Consider the following 19,473-nt stretch of genomic DNA (forward strand, 5'->3'; position numbering starts at 1 on the left):
TAAGCTGTTCTGCAGAATCAACAACAGTATTGAATAAGCAAGCACACACTTTTTTTTTAAAACCACCTATATATAGCCTACAACATTAAGTTTCATGTAGAAGGTATCCTGCTTCCTAGTCAGCTATTAAGTGGCTGCCTAGTAGGGTGAAGAGGAAAACAGGCTCTACCAGAGCTCATTTGCTTCCCCCATCACACCTCTGAGTCTAGATTTTAACTCTTCCACTTTTATTATCCTATTAACTAAGTGGCAACCAGCCCAAAAAATGAATTACAGCAATTCCACAGGCCAGCAGCACATACCACCAGTCTCAGTCCTGAAAAGAAACCAATTTTCAACTGCTCAAACTGATAACTGTTGCCCTATACTAAAATACTAATACAATATGTTACACTTGGACTCCTAAAATCACACTCCTCAAAGCAAAAAGAAAGATGTCAAAGTGCCAGGGCTTCAGCTAGCATTATGACTAGTCTGAGACAGCAGCATGACCATTTTGAGATAAATGGATGTCATTCTTATGGTTTGAGCCACAAAAAACTTCCCAATCCAACCTACCAAGTAGAAAACTGCCAATGCTTGGTCCTCTGCATTTGTGCTTATAGCTGCCCCAGGAGGCAGTGCCAGAACTGAAACCTCACATGGGTTTGAAGCTTGCACATTTATCTACTCCAGCAGAAATCCCTGAATTCTACTTGGAACATATGGCTTGAACAATATGACCTTTATTAGGTCTATAATTCTACAATTAAGAAAAAAAAAGCACCAAACAAAAACAGCAGTATAAACAAGTTTGTGACTAGTATCTTCTGCTCATGTGCAAGTCTGCTCTGCATTCAGATTAAGCATAAGTACTACCCAAATTGTGGCAATGTTCCTTAAACTCTGCCCTACAGCAGAGCTGCAAGTCATTCTCTGCTGGACAATTAGTGGAAACAAGCTACCAAAGCAGACAGCTTCCTTATTAAATCAAGCTAGTCATACAGACTGTGGAAGTATAGAAAAACAAACGAAGGACTGAAAAAGCAGCTTTTGAGTAGGGAATTTTATTTTTTTTAATAGTTTCATGGCTGAGGCTACAGTCAACACATCTTGTTCACTATCTCACAGAGCCATCTCAGAAGCTTTGCTGTTGCTTTTCACACTGAGAAGTTAAACCATAGCCAGCACTGATCTTGGCATCCACCTTCCCTAAAAAGTGGTCTCTGTCAATTTTTTATGTCTTCCATATTTAAACTTTTGTTCTATACATTATATAGGGAGAAATATACATGTCCATTATATGTAGGGAGAAACCAAATCCATGGTTCTTGATACAAAACAAAAGAAGTCTCACCAACAGCCTTTACTCCTTATTTCCAGGCACAGAAGGAATTTTGTATAGTGAAAAACACACAAACCTCATCCCAGTTATGGATCAGTCATGAAGAGCCTGTAGGAATTCTAGACCTCAGTGTCTTTAAGTGTCCAAGTATTTCTCCACATCTAGTTATTGCCATCTACTGTTAAATTTCTATAGCAGCTATGGGACAGAAAAATTAAGCAATGAATAGGGCTTAATCTTCTGGAACAGAGAAAATACCACACTGAGCAGAACCACATGCCAAACAGAAGTATGCAGATGAGATGGAGCTGAGCAAGCTGCCCTAGGAAATTATTTGCTGAAGCATACAGTATGTGTTCACAGGCTTACTGTGCCTGCTAAAGGCATTAACGACATCCTCTGTAAGGATACTATGTCTTTAAATCAATTACAGGAGTTCCTCTGTGCTTTGAGAACATACTGCAACAATTTCCTCCAGTGTCCCTTAAGTCCAGGTCCACATCCCAGCTCCTCAGGGCCAGCACATCACTTGTGTCCTGTGGCATGCAGCTGCTCACTCCACGAAGCACAGGCTGTGCCTATTGCTCAGAGCTGGTGGAACTCGGGCATTTTGTGGATACCTAGCACTGACCCGTCAGCCTCGAGCTGCCATGTGGTCTAGTCCCACTGCATCTCTGTTTCTTAGCAGGCAGTGCTGTGACCTCCAGGACAGCTGCTCCTCAGCATCCAGCTAACACGACTCTCCCTGGGCTTTCAGCTCACTGGCCCCCAGCTGAGCTCCCACACCCTGCCAAAGCACAGCCGCTCCTCAGCTTCACTGGTGATCCTCGGGGATTTTGTAACCTGAGGAAGTGTATCTTCAGGAAGTCTAAGTGATACACCGTGTGCACTCGAGAAATCCACTAAGCTTTTTACAAGGTAAGCTTTCCAGAGGACAAATGTCTTTTCACCGGGGGTTGTAAGAAGTAACTGAGTGGTGATCTGGGCATGGACAGGAAAATAGAAAAGAATAGGGGTTTTATTTTTTTGCAAGGGACAAATATTCTAGGTTTTACCAGGGTGACTGGTTATTTAAAAGAAAAAAAAAAAAGGGGGGGTAAGACCCGTTTGTGAGACAAATCTTTGGATGTGAGATATTAAAGATTACACTTCAGAGGGTTTTAAACTATTAAAATAGCATTTACTTCAACTGGACTTGAAAGCAATTATGTCAGAGAACTTCAGGCCACTGTTCCATCCATCACCCTGTACTGCCTATCAGGGCATGTTGGGCCTCTAAAAAGCAACTCATGAGGTGGAGCTGGCAATTGAAAAAATAAGTTCAAATCCAGCCCTTTTTGTGTAGGTTTGGCAAGAAAAGGTATCACACAGACTTTTAATACAGTAAAGAATAAAAATAATCAAACCAATGGAGCTCTCAGGAGCAAAATACAGATTAAAATAGCTCTGCCCAACTCCTTGGTAGGTACCCAGAGACCACTCATGTCTCACATCCAGAAGAGAAAAGTATAACACAAAGCAGGTTTAAACCAGCAGTATAAGAGCAACAGCAGCCAAACCCAGCTTCTCCAAGAGAAACTGAAATCATCCAAGGCGGCTTGAAGGAAAAGTCAAGAATTTCAAAACTAGGAATTGGTAAGATAGTTGGGGAAAAAAAAGTCAAACTGAGGGTGGCTTATGATCATATTCCTTAATACTTTCAGTCTGAACACACCTAGGTTTCTGCTGCCTGAAGTGCCATATCCCAAGTTGAGATATGAGAAAGTAAACACTCTTAAGTCCAGGATGAGCTGCAGACAGGTGTTAGTGCACATCCAACCCTTGGTGTGAATAGTGTCTGTGAGCACCAGGAGGGCTCCGCGCTGCTGGCACGCTGCTGGGATAGGATTAGCAGCGAGCAAAGACACAATACAGAACAATAAGAGCTGCCATTCACAGTGGCTATTTCAGAGCTCGCTGCTCCCTGCCAAGCAGGTCCCCACTCATAGCTGCGGGACTGCAGCACACATACCCAGCTGAACAGCATACAGGAATGCTGCGCCCATTCTCTGGGATCCTTTTGGGGCGGGAGGGAAGAAAAGAAGGCGTCAGAATGTTCAGCCTTTGTAGAGCAGCAAGTTGCCATCCATGAGTGTCGCTTTGTCTGCGGCCAGCGAGCCCCTCGCCAGGCTGGCGGGGCAGCGCGCCAGCGCCACATTGACCCCAAAACCCCGGCTCGCCCCCAGAACTGGCACGGCTGAGCACCCGGCAGCTGGGGGACAGCAGGCATCACAAGGGTGTTCCCCGATCCTGGAACCCCCGTGCCCCACCTGCAGCTCTCGCCCCACACACGGCCAGCGGCACAGCGGGCTGCGGGCCTGCCACAGCACGCCGCCGCCCATGGCATCGGTGCCAAAACCACTCCACAATGGGCCCTGTGAGCACGGCCCCTGCACCAGCAAAGCACATTCCCGGCTGCTGAGCTCATCCCAAAGCCCCTTGGTACTGCTACCGGCTCCAGAAGTGGCTGGGACACCGCGGCTCCCACATGCCTGTGCTGGGGACAGACAGTGCAGGCATCCTGCACCGCCACTGAACCAGCAAGTGATGTTCAACCCTCGGATGGCAAAGATCCATGTTTCCAGGGACGAATGAGTGGAAGCTGAGGGACAGAGCAGTCAGCCTTCATGCTTCACAATGCAAATGGAGCCCCAGCTTTCATGGGACAATCCTGCTCCCTCATGGGCTCAGGTGGATGCAGCAGCACCCCATCTTCCAGGAAAGCACAGCTGGCAGCATGCCAAGACGGACTGCATCAACCTCACAGACAACAGGTGGACTGGGAAAGCCCTGGACCACCTGGCAGCACAGGATGGGCTGTAGAGAAGGGCTTCAGGATAGCACCCACACAGACAGTCACCCCAAGCAGCCCCAGGTTCAGAGGCAGGAGTTGGGACAAGTTCCAGGAAGCCATGGGGACAGCACAACACAAGGTGCCCAACTGCTAATTAATCATCCAGGAATAACTCGAGAAGGAAAGTCCCTGAAGTGGGGAGTGAACATGCCAGAATCGGATTTCTGTTAAATGATGGAAGGTTGGGGAAGAAGGTACCCTCCTGCTTTTATCACACTCTGCTGAGAAACACTTGGCTCAACTTTTGAAACCAAGTGACATGACACAAACTACACCTCCCTCCTCCAGTCATGAGACACGAAAGACAAGGGAATGATCCTACACCAGGTCTGCGCTCCCCAGGAGTCAGTCCATTCACTGATTTACTGCCATGGCAAAGGAAGGCTTCACCTTCCCATCAGAGCAGACTGCTACACCCGAGTCAGCAACACCACTAGCCAATTAACAGGAAAGGAGTTTCAGTTTAAGCAAGACATTAAAATTTAGTCAGATGTATAACTGTCTACCCCTCATTAGAAACACTTCCCTAAGAGTCCAGTCAACTCAAGGCTGTTTCATTCACATGTGCAAACAAAAAAACAAAAAAAAAAAAAAAAAAAGAAAGCACATCCTCACAACCCAACCTGTGCATACACAACTAGAAAGCCAAGACTCAATCAGAAAGGCTGAACTGAAAAAGACAACTGTAGGGCCGAATACTACAACTGACACACAAAGCTACAAGTTGTCTCTGAAGGTAATCTTAAATCTCACAGGTTATTTCAGGTCTCATCAAGGTCAAAAATCTGTCTAGTTCTTGCAAAGACCTCCCAGGGGCTGGCAGAGGCATTAGGTGGCAAGCTGTTAGCAATGTGCTGTATCTCACATTACTCAATGAATGTTACCGATCTTCAGTGCGAGGGGGACAACAGGAAGGTCCACCCTCAGACACCTCAGGCCTTGGAGATGAAAAAACTGCAAGAGACAGGGCTACCAAAAGAAAAAGCCTCAGCAAGACCAAAGAAGCAACAAATAACACAGATGTTTCCAGGCACCAAAGTGACCTCTGTGCTACTAACAACGTGTTTATTCACACTGGGGGTAGGTCAAGATAGTTATATGAAACAGCATGTAAAATCTTGCCGAGATAAATGAGCCTATTCAGATAGAGCTGTCTAACATCCTCTGTGTAGCAGACGCCAGGCACAAAAGCTGCAAGGGATAGACCTTGTGAAGCCAAAACCAACACATTTGAAATTATCAGAAGTGATTACTGTTTGGGGAAATCCTTGGCCACAACATCCACCAAGATTCAATTTTTCCATTTGAAACCAGAATTGCTACACTGACTCTGATACACTGTGCATAGGGCTGTACAGAGGAAATCCCCATTCATGCATCCCTGTACAACTCAACCCATCTCCACTCCACACTGCAGCACCAAAGTACTAAGGATTAGAGCATATTTTGTGGTCTGGGGTTAGTAACACATCAGAAAGTAAGCTACCAGTTACTTCAGCTTTGCAAAAGATTTGTGGTTTTTCTCAGTTTTGATGATCTGATTCTGAGCACCTATCAGCACTGCTCCATGCAGGCTTGTTTTGAAGAATAGAAGCCCAGGTACCATGCTACAGATGCTCTGCAGCCCTCTGCGGCTTAATAACAAAGTTATTCCAGCTATCTCTGTCCAACCATTTCCCTGAGAAACAACAGGAAAGGTAATTAATTCTAACATGCTCTGCTCAGTTTGGCTGGGATAGAGTGAATTTTCTTCATAGTAGCTGGAATGGGGCTGGGTTTTGGATTTGTGCTGAAAACCATGCTGATAACGCAGGGATGTTTTTGTTACTACTGAGCAGTGCTAACACAGAATCGAGGCATTTTCTGTCTCTCACCCCACCCGTGAGTTGGCTGGGAATGCACAAAAAATTGGGAGGGGACGGCAGATCCCCAGTGACTCAAGGGATACCCCATACTGTATGGTGCCAGAAGGAAGCAGAGGGGGGACATTTGGAGCAATGTCACCTGTCTTCCCCAGTAACCATTAAATGTGATGGATGGCTGAACACCTTCCTGCCCATAGGAAGTGGTGAATGAACACCTTGTTTTGCTTTGCTTATTAAACTGTCTTCATCTCAACACACGAGTTTTCCCACTTTTACTCTTCCAATTCTCTCTCCATCCCACAGCAGGTGAGTGAGCAGCTGTGTGGGGTGGAGTTTCTGGCTGAGCTTAAACTATGAAATGTGCAATTGTACCTTCAGTGCAGATTGGAACAAGCACTTTGGAGTTACCCTCCAAATCTGAATTTCATCAGTTTATTTTGACATTCAGACATAGTACCCACTCAACCCAAACACAGAGCACCAGAAGCAGCCCAACACCCATACGTGCCAACACCAGAACGGTCTCACCAGGCCACTGCCCTTCAGCACTGCTGTGATGATGTGAAACACTCAAAATGAGCCCTGATCCTGTCTTCAAGCTCCAGCCATCACCACAGCATTGCCACATGAGTGTTGAGCAGGAGGGGGTGACACACAGCCAGGCTGCTTTCTGCAGCTGCACACTAAGCAAGGATGTGCAGGACACAGTCACTACAAACATGTGGCTTGGAAAGCACTGCTGCTTTTCCATGACCATTATGAAGATGTCTTCAAGCTTCTGTGTGTGAGCCAGCTAAATTTAATTCCCCATGAGCTTTCACATACAGACACATATCCTCCCCCTTCACTGGAATCCATGACTGGCCCTCTCCAACAAGGAATGGGGTTGCTTTCTTCCTGGAACACCAATTTTTAAGTAAAAAGTATTGTGCACTGCATCTTGAAAGAAAAATGTTCTCCCCCCTCTTTCTTGGGGAAACAATTAAGCTTGAACACGTTTCTGTATGCTTGTGCAACGCAGCCATAAACACACTTCCCTCTGCACATCACACAAGGCTCTCCCCTGCACTGTGTGGGTTTGAGCCCTGTGTGGGTTTGAGCCCTGTGTGTTTAACACCCCACACATGACAGCGCTGTGTTTATACGGTTTCAGCTACAAGCCGCTAACATCAGGAATAGACGCTTGGCTTGAGGCCCAGGTAATTCATCCAACTGTGGCAACCACTATCAGACAGACCTCTTTTGAGAAGAGCTTTCATGACTGGGAACACGGTGCTGAATCTGCAGAGGCACAGTCTGAACGGGTGGTCTAGAGGACCATCTGGGATTAATGGTACAGCTTGAGCACACATTAGCCCCAGCTGTGCAACACCCACTCATGCAAACCATATCCCACCACCTCCCACTCAAACTCACTCCCTGCACAGCAAAGCTTTGCTTCAAATGTGTGGATTTTGCATGGCCCTGAATAGTCCAAGTCTTCATCTCACCCCAGCTGCCATGGGCTCACCAGCCTCAGGCCCCAGAGCTACCCTCCTGCACCATGGGTCCTGTGCCATGCCAGGTCTCTGCTCAGGAACCATCTTCTCACTCTCCTAGCAAAAGGCAGAGGCAGGTGTGCTCATTCTACACCATCATCCTAGTCCAACTCAGTCAGGAGCTGTTCAGCCATAACAGGCTCTGGCTGCTAACAGAGTTTCCAAACTAGCCAGTGCTCAGAGGGATACTACCTTTCCTCTCCAGAGGCTGGACCTCAAATCCTCCAACTAAAGGCTTCACACAAGTCTTTCCAAACTTCACAAGCTTGCAGATCTCTCCCTAGTCTTCAGGGACAGCACTCCATCACACGCATACTGACCAAGAAGGGTGCAAGCAATTACCCAAAGTCTCACCAGCTGCAAGATCCCATTTTTTAATCTGCAGTCTCACATTGTTCACATTTGCAAGCCTATTGTATTTCACATTTTTAAAAGAACACTAAAAATGTAGAGCACTGACTCTAGGGACATTTTTCTAGAGCTGGAATAGTTGCAGAAACTTCACAAGCTACACTGCTCTGTCTCATCTCCCACAGCTCTTCCAGGTTCCTACCACATTTGATGCAGCATTAGACTACATCATTTTTTAGCAATTCCTCCATTTCACCAAGAAATATTTACTGGCATACTATTACCTCCATCCAGACACAACAAAAGCCCCACAGGTGTTTATCTTACTCCCAGAGGAAGTCTGGGCTGTTTCTTTTAGCTTCTACATTTGAGCTCAAATACTCTTGCTAACCAGGTACTGCTTCAGAAGTCTAAGTTACTTTTCTTACAGGTAGAGTAAGAAATATTCTGCAGCTTGTTAAAGCCTATGCTTAAGTAATAAAGCTGGTTAATTCAAATATTTGAACTTCCTCTGCCTTAGACAGTACTTTCAACCAATAACTGCAGCACTATGTGTGAAGCAGTTCATTTTTTCTCTTTACAATTAAAACCTTTCAAAAGGACATAGTCTTCTTCAGTTATTTGTCTATATCAGAACAAATACTTCCTTACTCAAACACTGAACTCAGAGCTAGGCTACAAAACCACAGCTAAATTTAAAGTGTTAAAGTAGGGCTTTATGCCACTAACTTCAGGGGGCTTCCCTGTTTGAGTCAAGAGTCATTCAGCAGAGCTTTCCACCCAGGAAATCCCAGACATCCCCACTGTTTACAGGGCCTGAACTAGCAGCTCCTCAGTCAGGTCTGCTACTCACGGTGCTTTCACAGTAAAGCAAACGTTCTTCATGAGACAAACCTTGCAGAGTAGCTCCAAACCGCCTCCTTCCAGAAAGCAGTAGATTGGTATATACTCCAGTGAGAATCCCAACAGCAATGCAGTTAATTCTCTGGGACAAGGTCTTTGCAATACCCTTATCCAGGAGTAGCACATGCATCTATAACTGCAGATGTCTGCTAGTCATTAGCACACTCAGCAAGGCTCACTGAGCAGCCACATATCATCCTGCGTGACAGCACCAAGGGCAGTGCTGAGCCACCCACTGTACAGTGGCTGTGAGCTGAATGCAATCAGTGTTTCTTCAGTCAAGTTTTTGGAGAGAACCTGGACCACTACAAGACTGTCTCAGGCTCTTCCACGTTTTTTGGACGCAAAAAACATAACTGGCCCCCTGGGAGCCATACCTGCTTCTGCATGGCTTTGGGGAGCCCCAGGGCACCCTGCAGCTTGGGGACCTGCAGGGGCACTCCTGGGTCACCTGACTTTGTGGCCTCCCACCAAGCAGACAACTCACTTGGTCATCGGCACCTTGATGGAGCTGGCAATCCCTGGTCCTGCTCAGCACTCAGCTTAGGCCAGAGAAGCACTATTAGTACAGGAACTGGTTTATCAACATGCAACCTTTGCAAGCTGGAGTCTTCTCCAAAGCAGCTTTACTGGGTTGTAGAAAGTTATCCTGCTCCCTCTGGCCACCCACATTCGATGACACTGTTCAGTTGTCCAGCACATAGGCAGCATCCTCTGTTAATGGCATCAAACTCACATAAGTCAGTACTAAATAGCACAGGAATACATAATCACAAAGTGCTGAGAACATTAAGGTGACACCACTATAGAAAGTCTTGCAGCCTGGCTTAAAACCCTCCATGTCTTTGTCCTGACTTCTGTCAGTGTCAGTAGCAGTGTCCAGCACTGGTGAGCTCAGGCTGTGGCACCATAAGTCACCACCCTTTCAAGTGTCACCACAGATTTTCCTGGCAGTCACCAGCCGAGATTTTCTGCTTCTTCATAGCTGCATTTTTACTACATGCCTAAAAGAGTTACCAAAAGAAATAATCCCCAGAGACAACTAAAGCTGCTTCTATTTGACTTTTAATTAGATCATTGATCTTGTTCTAGCAGTTACACGAGCTATAGCATATTTGCATGCAACCACACTGGTAATCAACAGCCAGAACAAAACTGAAACAACGTGATTAACATCCCAGGTCATCCCACAGATGGTATTTTAAGTCTGCAAAAACACCAATTTGTCCCCCACAAGGGAATTTGATAAGCCATGTCTGAGCAAGTCACAACTGCTGAGAGTCACTGCAACTAGAGTGACATCAGCAAATAGCAGCCCTTCAGGAACATCCAGGAGCTGGAGGAGGCTCAAAGATGGATAGATTTTCAGATTATTTGGGAGACTAACAAGCAGAATCACTTGTAGTTTTGCAGAGAAACCCTAAAGAAATTCAGTCTAGATGTGATGATGAAGCAACACATGATACCTTGCATCATCAAGATGACAGTTAGACACCAATTTAGTTTAGCAAGCCTGCATTTCCTGTTCTGTAGCAAGGATCAAAAGCAGAGAGACAAATCCAGGATTTGTGTCTCACACCATGACAGATATAAGGTGTATTTACTATACTGTCAGTTCCCAGCATGGAAGATGCATCAAAGACAAATGCAGGACCCTTCACATATACCCCAGGTCAGGCTCTTTACTCCTGTAGTCTGAGACCAGGGAAACCTGCTCCTACCACTCACCTTACAACAAAGGGAGGATCTGCACAAAGGTAAAGCTCACCTCCAAGATGTACCCATCAGTGTTTTAGCACTGAGCCTTAAACTAGTTCCAAGGCCTGGCTTGCCCGTATTTGCCTAGGGCAAGTCCACTAAAACTGTTGCACCTACTACTGCAAGGCTGTTGTGAGAAAAGGGAATGCAAAACAGTTAATTACACCAATTAAAGGAAACACAGATACAGCAAGTTAGTATCTAGCCCAGGGGAACAGTATTTCCTCTTCTGTGTTTGAATAACCTTCATATGCACACATCACAGCTGTTTGTTCAGCACAGCTCTGTATGCTGTGCCTTCTGCTGTAGGGCCCCAGAGCAGACATGTACACAGCATAGCTAACCAGTTGCTCAGTTTGGGCCCACCAACTATGATGGTGAAGTTTAATATAGGCTCAGAAATACAGAATGCATTGTCTCCTTACAAGAGAGGCCAAAGTCTAATGAAAACCAGTCACAAGCACACAGGGTAGCCCGACACTGCCGTGGGCTGTAAAGCTGCAGAGGAGAGCAGCCACCAGCTTCCTACTCCCAGGTCAGGCTGGGGCAGCTCCCAGCTCACATGCACCAACACCAGACATGCTCACAGCACCAATGCAAAGGATAGGAGTCGGCATTTCAGAGCAGCATTTAATAGCTCAGCCCAGAGCGCATCACACAGGTTTCAGCACAAAAAGTGGGTGGAAGCACACCAGCCGTGGGCTAGCAGTTACCTCCAGTGCCTTCAGCTGCTGCTCTGCAACCAGGAGGCAGCAAGAGCCACCCCAGCAGCATGGGGAGAGCAGAGGGCAGCTGACAGGCTCTGCTCAGCACAGCATCCACACCACGCCAGTACTGCCTGCAGCACGGTGACAGAGGGATGCGCTGCGACAGCCATTGCCCGTTCGCCCCTCTCAGCAGGCAGACCGAGTGTCAGGACGGCAGTCTGCGCCCGCCTCGCCCTCAGAGGACCCATCATTTGGGAACTGCACTGCCATGCAGCCTGGCCAGCTCATGCTGGAGTAATTCAATGCTCTGACAAATAAATGCGTCATGATTTACAGCATGGCCTGAAGCAAGGGAGAAGGAGCCACAGCCCATGATGTCATTGCTGCCTACAGTAATTTTTGTGCTGTTACTGGGTTACATTGACAGGAGAGTTCATGCAACCTGCTGCTGCTGTTAGATGAAAAGAACTTCTCCCTTTGCAAGAAAGGCCACATCCCAGATGGCCAAAGCTCTGCCACTTACAAACTCACCAGTCTGATCAGTAAAACTTGCTATATTTCAGTGACCCAGACCAATTAACTCTGAATATCTGTTGAATTTATGCTTTAAATTAAGAGACTGCCTTCTGTATTTACCGGTTCCTTCCCATTAATTTAGCCATCTACTACTGCAAGTTGCAAGGAACAGCATAGGGCCATCACCTGACTCGAGGAAGCATCCCAAGAGTAACCAGACAGTGCAGCTGCTTGTGTGGCCATTCTTCTCAGACACTTTAGAGCGACATGGCTGTTTTCTTTCAAGAGCAATATCAGCAGGAGGTTCAAACAGCTTCAACCCATCACACCAGGGGAGACAGGATTCAGCTACCCCACCCTCTGCCCACTCCCAAGCAGCCCAGGGCACTGTCTGCTTACTCACAAGGGAGGATGTGCCAGGCAACCCTTGCTTCCCCAGGAACCGGGGCAAAACTTTATTTGGCTGCTATTTGAAGTGGCCAAGCTTGTGTTCACTAACACAAAAAATCCAGTTTATTCTTGCAGTGGCTGTATCCCAGTTGCCATGTACAAGCACAACAGGAACTAGACATTGCATACATCTCACTATAGATACCAGACTTCAACTACTTACAGCAGAATAGTGCTTATACAAGGATTTGCAATCCATTAGGTGAACCCAAAGCCCACCACAGCAGATCCAATCCTCACTTTGATGCACCAGATATTATGTAGGCATCTTCAAAATTCAAGGTTAGTTGCAGGAGGGACAGAGAGCCAAGGGAGGCTGACAGACAGGTTAGAGACCACATCAGAGCCCAGAGAACCATCTGGCTAAGATACAGCATACACTTACTGCAAGGCTTTTGAGTAAAGAACTGGGATTTATCTCCTAATGACGACCTCGAAGAAAGTCCTCCCTCTTAAGATTACAGAGCACTGGTTCTTTCTTAGGAGGAACACAAACAGGCAGGAGTGCAACTATACAAACTTCTGCCTTATGGGAAACAAAATCTGCGCCAAGTCCCCAGAAGCAGAACCTAGGGGGGAAAACTCACTAGAGTTTCATTGCACAAATAAACAGGCAGAGCTTGCTTAGCCCATTGCACAGAATCCCACATCTCAGTTGACTCAACTCTGAACCCGAGGTCAAGTTCCCAGGAAGAGCAAGGGTAGCTCTACTCACCCCACCCGGCAGGGGGTTGCAAGAGGGTGGGGTGAGTATCCACTTTTACCACACACACACAGACAGACAAGGACAGCAATCAAGAAAAGATACAGAAGCAGCTAGCACAAGTTTCACAGACACAGTATTTCCATCAAACTGCTACTCTTATTCCTCCAAACACTGCCTAAAGACGTATACTGCTCCAGCACTATCTTTGACCATCAGCAGGAATTCAGCCTGCAAGGGAAAGCTGTAGCACACTGCTCAGATCTCCTAACAAGGGCAGGTGGTGCCTTCTCCATGTCTTTTCTAGGTTTATTTTGGGTTCAATTCTTCCACAGCAGTTAACGTTCAGCTACACAGCATTTCCTTCCTCTGGCAGAGACACACTTGGTATACCCAATTGCGTTTTTCTTGCTACATTCAAGTTGATTGCAGCTACTCATCCTCACCTACTTCCACCCACCATCACTACCATGGTACACTCCTCCTCCCCATGGGTGGGTACTCTAGAACAGGACTCACAGTACTATCAGAGGACATAAAAAAAAAAAAAAAGCAAGAAAACTCCACAGGCACTTAAAGTTTGTCTTCAGAAAGCCTGGCTACCTCACCAACAGCCAGCATCACACTCAATGCTTTGTAAGCAAGATCCACTGTGACAGGCTCTTCAGGCACACTGGTATCACACCAGACAGAGCCAGACCCCAGTTCACTGAGCTCTGTGTCTTTTTTACTGTAATGACTTATGAGTCAGGTGACATATTCATGAGCTCACTATCATGCCAGGTAATAAAGGAAGACAGGGCCACCTGATGCTGGTGGCAGGGACCTGGCCATCACAGTACAGCAGAGGTCTGTTCACTCCAGCATGACCAGCAACACACTTTCACTCTGGTGTGCTAGCTGAACATGGATTAGTGGTTTAAACTCAGCAGGCCCTTGTTCAGGACCCAAACTAGCTGCTCATCAAAGTCCTTTACTGAGGGGCAGAGAGAAAACAGAATTCCTCTGCAGCCTGGGGGATTCAGAGACCATTGTTTTACTTCCCATTGCTTGGAGCAGACACAGAACAATGCTGGCAACATAGCAGCATGACCACACACAAGGCTAACCACATTCTTAGGTTACAGTTGTAGGCTAGAAAAGAGTTATCCTAACCCATTTAGGTTTAAACATCCCCATGTAAGTCAATACAGGACGTGGCATTAGAATATGGAGCAGTTAAGATTTCAGTCCATCTTGAATAGCTGGCATAGCCTTCAGGGCCATAAATGAAAAAGCTGTTTAGCACATTAGTCTAACTGGCCTTAAGTAATTTTACCGAAGTTTGATCACTTTACAAGTTTCCGCTCATACGTAAAAGAATGCAAGAATGGTCTGTGTAAGCTACCTTAAAGTCTCCTGTAACTTGGAAGGCATAGTTCAGGCAAAGGCACTTTTTCATTAGACCAGCAGTCCAAGTACTGAAACAGAAGGTCCTGAGGAGACCAAGCACCTTCCAAAGCTGAAGCCACCTCCAGCAAAGAGATCCACTGCCCATCTATCAAAAATTATTTTCAAGAGGAAGGAAGGTGTCATATATCCAAGAAGCAGAAATCTGCTTCCAAGATACACTGGATGTTTTCCAGAAAGCAGCATCCAGGGAAGTCACAGATAAGTGGCAGACAAAATACAAGGGTATTTTGACTACCTCCTTATGATGTGTTAATAGAACATTGAATGAGACAGAAGAACACTTAAATGTACACAGGCTGAAAACACATTTTCTTTTTTCAGTTTTCAAGGACGTACCTCTAAGCATTACAGGATGACACACTTACTGTTTTACAAGAGACTAGTTTTCCCTCTAGAAATGTATGGTTTACTTCGTCACTTTAACATATCAGCAACATAGAGAAGAAACTTTGTTTTCAACTATTTTCCTAAAATGATATTTCTATAAGGTCCTCAGACTCACAGGTACTTCCACCTTACACTACAGACCACAGTGTGTACATCAACTACTTGGTCACCAAAAACCCCACCCAATGCACAGGTTAGGCTTGGTCAGTACTCCTGCAGCTGGGATATGCCACCACCAAATTCTCCATGAGGGAAGTACCAACAGACCATGATTATAACCCCACCCTCTCCTCACCCATCTCCTTCCTGGCATAGCTTAATTCCCTGCAGGCACTGCTGCAGGACACAGAACCACCACAGAGACAAAGCTGTAAACAAATCACATAACTGCAGCCAAGGCTAGCACTGGATCCTATTGCCATGGATACAACAAATGTGCCACTGTCCATCCATTTACATGCATTGCCACTTCACATCCTGTCTTTGTGCGGCAAGCCAGGTTGGCTCACTTACCTGGTGAAAGTGAAGTGCAACCTGGCAGAGAAACCACATTTTCCAGTTTGCTCAATCTGACTGTAGCAGCCCAAGACTACAGTTTTACTCAACAAGGCAGCTTGGCACCCATCTTCCCTCTACAAGTGACATGAGGCTGCTGGGTGAGCGGCAGCCATGAGAACACTGATGACAGGTACTGAGCAGCAGAGTATGCACCTAGGATCTGCTAGCTGCAAACTTGGGTGCAACTTGGCAGGTCTCACCCCAAAACCATTTGCCAGGCTTCAGCCACCCAGCTCCTCTGTTTCTAAGCTACATCAGTTGACTTCTATTGCCAGTTACCAGGGTTTCAAGGGACAAACTCCATGCCAAATTAGCTTCAACTCCCCTTCCTTCTCTGCTAAGTAATCTGTAGAGTCAATCAGCCCCTTCAGCCAAGAGCAAAGCCCTTGTGCTCTACATTCCTGGCATCCTACTCCCAGTGCCTGTCATGCAGCATGCCACTCAGCACCCAGGAATTTTCAATTATCTCAGTCTAGCAGACAAGGAAAAAAGCTAGACTTAACACTTGTTAACACTTGAGCAGCACAACAGCCACCTCATGTTGAGCAAAGGCTCCATGAAGTTACCTGCTCCCATAGGAGCTTTTTCAGAGTATTTTCTCACATCTTGCTGGATGGCACAGAGCACCTATATGCTTCATGGCCTTTTTTACATTAGATCATACATGCAGTCAATTTTGCATTGAAGTGAAGACACTTCATGCCTAGAAGAAAAGCTTCTTGAAACTACCAGAAGACTTTGAGCAGAGACTAAACAAGGGGTAACAGCAACAGGAGAGGCTGGGCTGCTAATGTGCATCCAGAAGGGCTGTGGTCAAACACTGTGTATAGGCAGCCTTATTTAAAATAGACAAGCATTGAATGCCAAAACCTTGCTACTGAAAAGATTTTAAAATGTGGTTGTAGTACAGCAGCAGTAGCTGAGCCATAACACATGGCTTCCAAAATGTTCCTGGAAGTTAAATAATAACTGGAACAGGCACTGCATCCATTTAGCAGAGGTCTGATGGCATTATTAATGCCAGAAGTCCAGCAGGCGCAGCTGTCAGGTTTTCCCAGTTGATTTGGCTCAGAGTTGGCCCTAAACACCCCAGGCCCTAAAGACCAACCTGGTCATAAAAGTCCTCCACCTAAAGCCTTTACTAGTTTATTTTTTTCACTTCAGCTCCAAGGTGTGCAATGCCCCTGGTTTTGCTCAATAACACAAAAGAGACTAAAAAGCAAGAAAAAAAAAGAAAGTCTCAAGTTCTTCAGAATCTGCAGGGCAAAAACACACTAGGGGCAGGTAGTAAACCCAGTGGACACTGCACCTGCAGGACAGGTGCCAAGGGTTTCAGCCCTTCAACCCAGGAAAGGGCTGCAAGGCTCACTCAGAATGTCTTTTTTGGAAAGGGCATTCAGAACACTTTTTCAGGACAGGCTCAGTTTATCCAGGATGGTACAGTAGGGCTCCTGTGCTACTCCTTGGCTCCAGCTCAGGTGGCAGAGCATAGATGGAGCTGTACAGTCCTTTATGCAGAGGCTGGGATATGACAAAAGCATTAGCAGTCATAGTCACTCCATTGCCTCAAAGCTTCAAGTTTTCTCAGGGTTTTGGTTTTAAAAATTTTGGGTTTTTTTAATAGCCAACACAATGCAAGTAAGCTGTAAAACAAATAGACAGGTCTTAAATGATTGCAGACACCCTGCCGTTCAGCCTAACCATGTAAAAGGAGCTGTGCTGCTGCTACAGCAGCATTTCTAGAAAGGAAGTCACTGAAAGCCAGACCTGACTGGACTAGCCTTGATCTCCCAAACCCATCACCCTCGGGAAGTTCCACAGACAAAGAGGAAGGCAGCTGGAGCAACAACATTTTTCTAGGGAAAACAATACAATAGGAGTAGAGTGCTGGCCTGGTGTTGGAGCTAGTCCAGCAGCTGCCACAGAAAGGTGAGCTCTGATGTTAGCAAAAGCTCAGCCCAGGAATCAGCAGCTGCAATTCGAGTCCCACTGAGTGCAAAGGGAATCCAGCTCTAAGTAAATAATTAGCACCAGCTTCATTCCCATTTGCAAGTACATTAGCTGTTCTGCCCAGGGAGGACAATGAGCCACTCGGGACCAACCGGGACCAACAGTCCTCACTTCTTGTCCAAAGCTGCTTTTATACATTAGTAGAGACGAGGAAGAGGGTACTCAGCCACAGCTTTCCAGAGAGGGCCATGTCTCCCCCAGATGTGAGAAGTGTCTATTTTCTTGCTATTGTACTTAAAGCCTTTGAAGAGAAACAGCTTTTACCTTGGCCAAGCATTTTAGACAACTGAGGAGAGCTACACTCACCCAAATTGAGCTGTACAGTTAATGGAGGCCAGAGCAATCAGGAAGCAGTAGTTATGGTTACGCGGCAAAGAACTAGAAAACGTATTCGCATTCCTTCCCAGAGATCTCTCAGGCATTCAAATTACTGCTTTACAGACTAAACTGTGGCCACACCTGAGCTATGGCCTAAGCGGTAACCGAACGCATTCCTGAGGGATCATCCGCAATCCGACGTACATGCCAGCAGCCTTCCAAACCACCAGCTATCAACCAACTGCATGCTCCAGTATGGCACAGGCAGGCAAATCTCATGGCAGCCTGGGTAGCAGTAGCTCAAAGCGCCCATTGCCTGGGCTTAGGGTTCCTTGAGCATTTTCTGACATAACCTACCGCAAGAGAAAGATTGAGGAGAAAGTGCAGTCATGTTCAAAAGCTGCAACTGTGCTTAAGCATCAATGCTAATCTGAACACTGGCATCATCTACTGGGCTGTGGTAAGCAAAATCTTCCCACTATTCTATACTATCCACGGCTGCAGCTATTTCCGCACAGCCGTGAGTCTGGCTCCAGCACCCTGCCAGAGGCCAGGTACGCCCAGCTGGAACGGCATCGTCCAGCCGCATACTCCTGCCGGGCTGCTGGAGGGGTCACTGCCTGAAGGAACTGGCTGCACGGGGAGAGAACACACTCCGGCACTCGCTTTCTTCAGGAGAGACCTGAAAGCAAAGCTTCACCTGTGAAGTAGCGACCAAGAGGGACACTGAGTGGGACAGGAGCTCATTACCAGCCCAGGCAGCCAGGATGTGGGGCAACCCCACGGCATACGGAGCTCTTTAAAGATAGAAGCAGCAGAATCCCCTCAGCTTGCGAGCTCACAGCCCCCACTGCTCTGAGCCCCGTCGTCACGGCTCCGCCAGGCAAAGGTCCAGCGCAGCAAAAACACAATGAAACGAGAAAATAACAAAACGGCCCGCCGGAGACACACTCACCGATGGAGACCAGCTTGATGCTCTCCCGCTCCAGGAACTCGAGGGCCACCGAGACATTCTCCAGCTGCATCTGGCGGAAGGTGGGCCGCTGGTGGTACTTGCGGTACATGCGCTTCTGGCTGAGCACCTCCAGCAGCGCGATCAGCCGCAGCCCGTCGCTCAGGTCATGCTGCAGGTTGCCGATGCGCTTGTTGACGCAGCGCAGGTGCTCGTTGCACCAGCGGGTGAAGGTGTTCTGCTGGATCCGCTTCCAAGGCGCGTCCTCCGCCAGGTCCTTCTCGGTGGCGGGCATCTCGCCGTCGGGATCGGCCGCTCTCCGCGCGCCCTGACCCCGCGCCTGCGTGCTCATGGCCAGCCCCGCTCCGCCTCTTCGATCACGCTGCGCTCCGCCCGCGCCCCGCCCGGCCGCCTGCGGGGAGGGAAGGAGAGAGTGAGGAGCGCGGCGCTCAACAGCGGCCCCTCTCCCTTTCCTGCTGTCACGCCCGCTGCTGCTGCTGCCTCCCCCGTTGCCCGATCCACCCGCTCTGCGCGGCCCCGGGCCGCCGCCCGGCCTTTATCCGCCGGGAGCGGCACGCCCTCCGCCGCATCCACCCCGCGCCCCGCCACATCGGCCCGCTGGGGCCGGCCTGGGCTGGGCTAGGCTGGCCCGGGGTCCGCGCTGTGCCGACGCTCACCTGGCCGAGGTGCCGGGCGGGGCCGGGGCGCGGCCTCCGGGCACGGGCAGGAGAGCAGCTGGCTTGGCGCTAGTGCCCGGCCGAGGTGCAGCCACCTCGCCCCACAGACGA

General features: G+C 47.7%; 1 protein-coding gene across 4 annotated transcripts in view; it reads right to left on the reverse strand.

Annotated features, from left to right (window-relative positions):
- Nucleotides 1-19,037, reverse strand: part of FLNB (filamin B) — a 69,784-nt gene extending 50,747 nt beyond the window's left edge. For 2 of the 4 annotated variants that reach the window (XM_062501005.1, XM_062501004.1), the window contains exon 1: nt 18,689-19,037. In XM_062501005.1, the coding sequence (XP_062356989.1) occupies nt 18,689-19,037 (349 nt within the window). The remainder of the gene's footprint in view (nt 1-18,688) is intronic. The other 2 variants (XM_062501007.1, XM_062501006.1) reach the window with 2 other exon arrangements.
- Between the last annotated feature and the right edge of the window lie 436 nt (nt 19,038-19,473).

The sequence above is a fragment of the Cinclus cinclus genome, chromosome 12 (genome assembly GCF_963662255.1).
Source record: "Cinclus cinclus chromosome 12, bCinCin1.1, whole genome shotgun sequence".
NCBI lineage: Eukaryota > Metazoa > Chordata > Aves > Passeriformes > Cinclidae > Cinclus > Cinclus cinclus.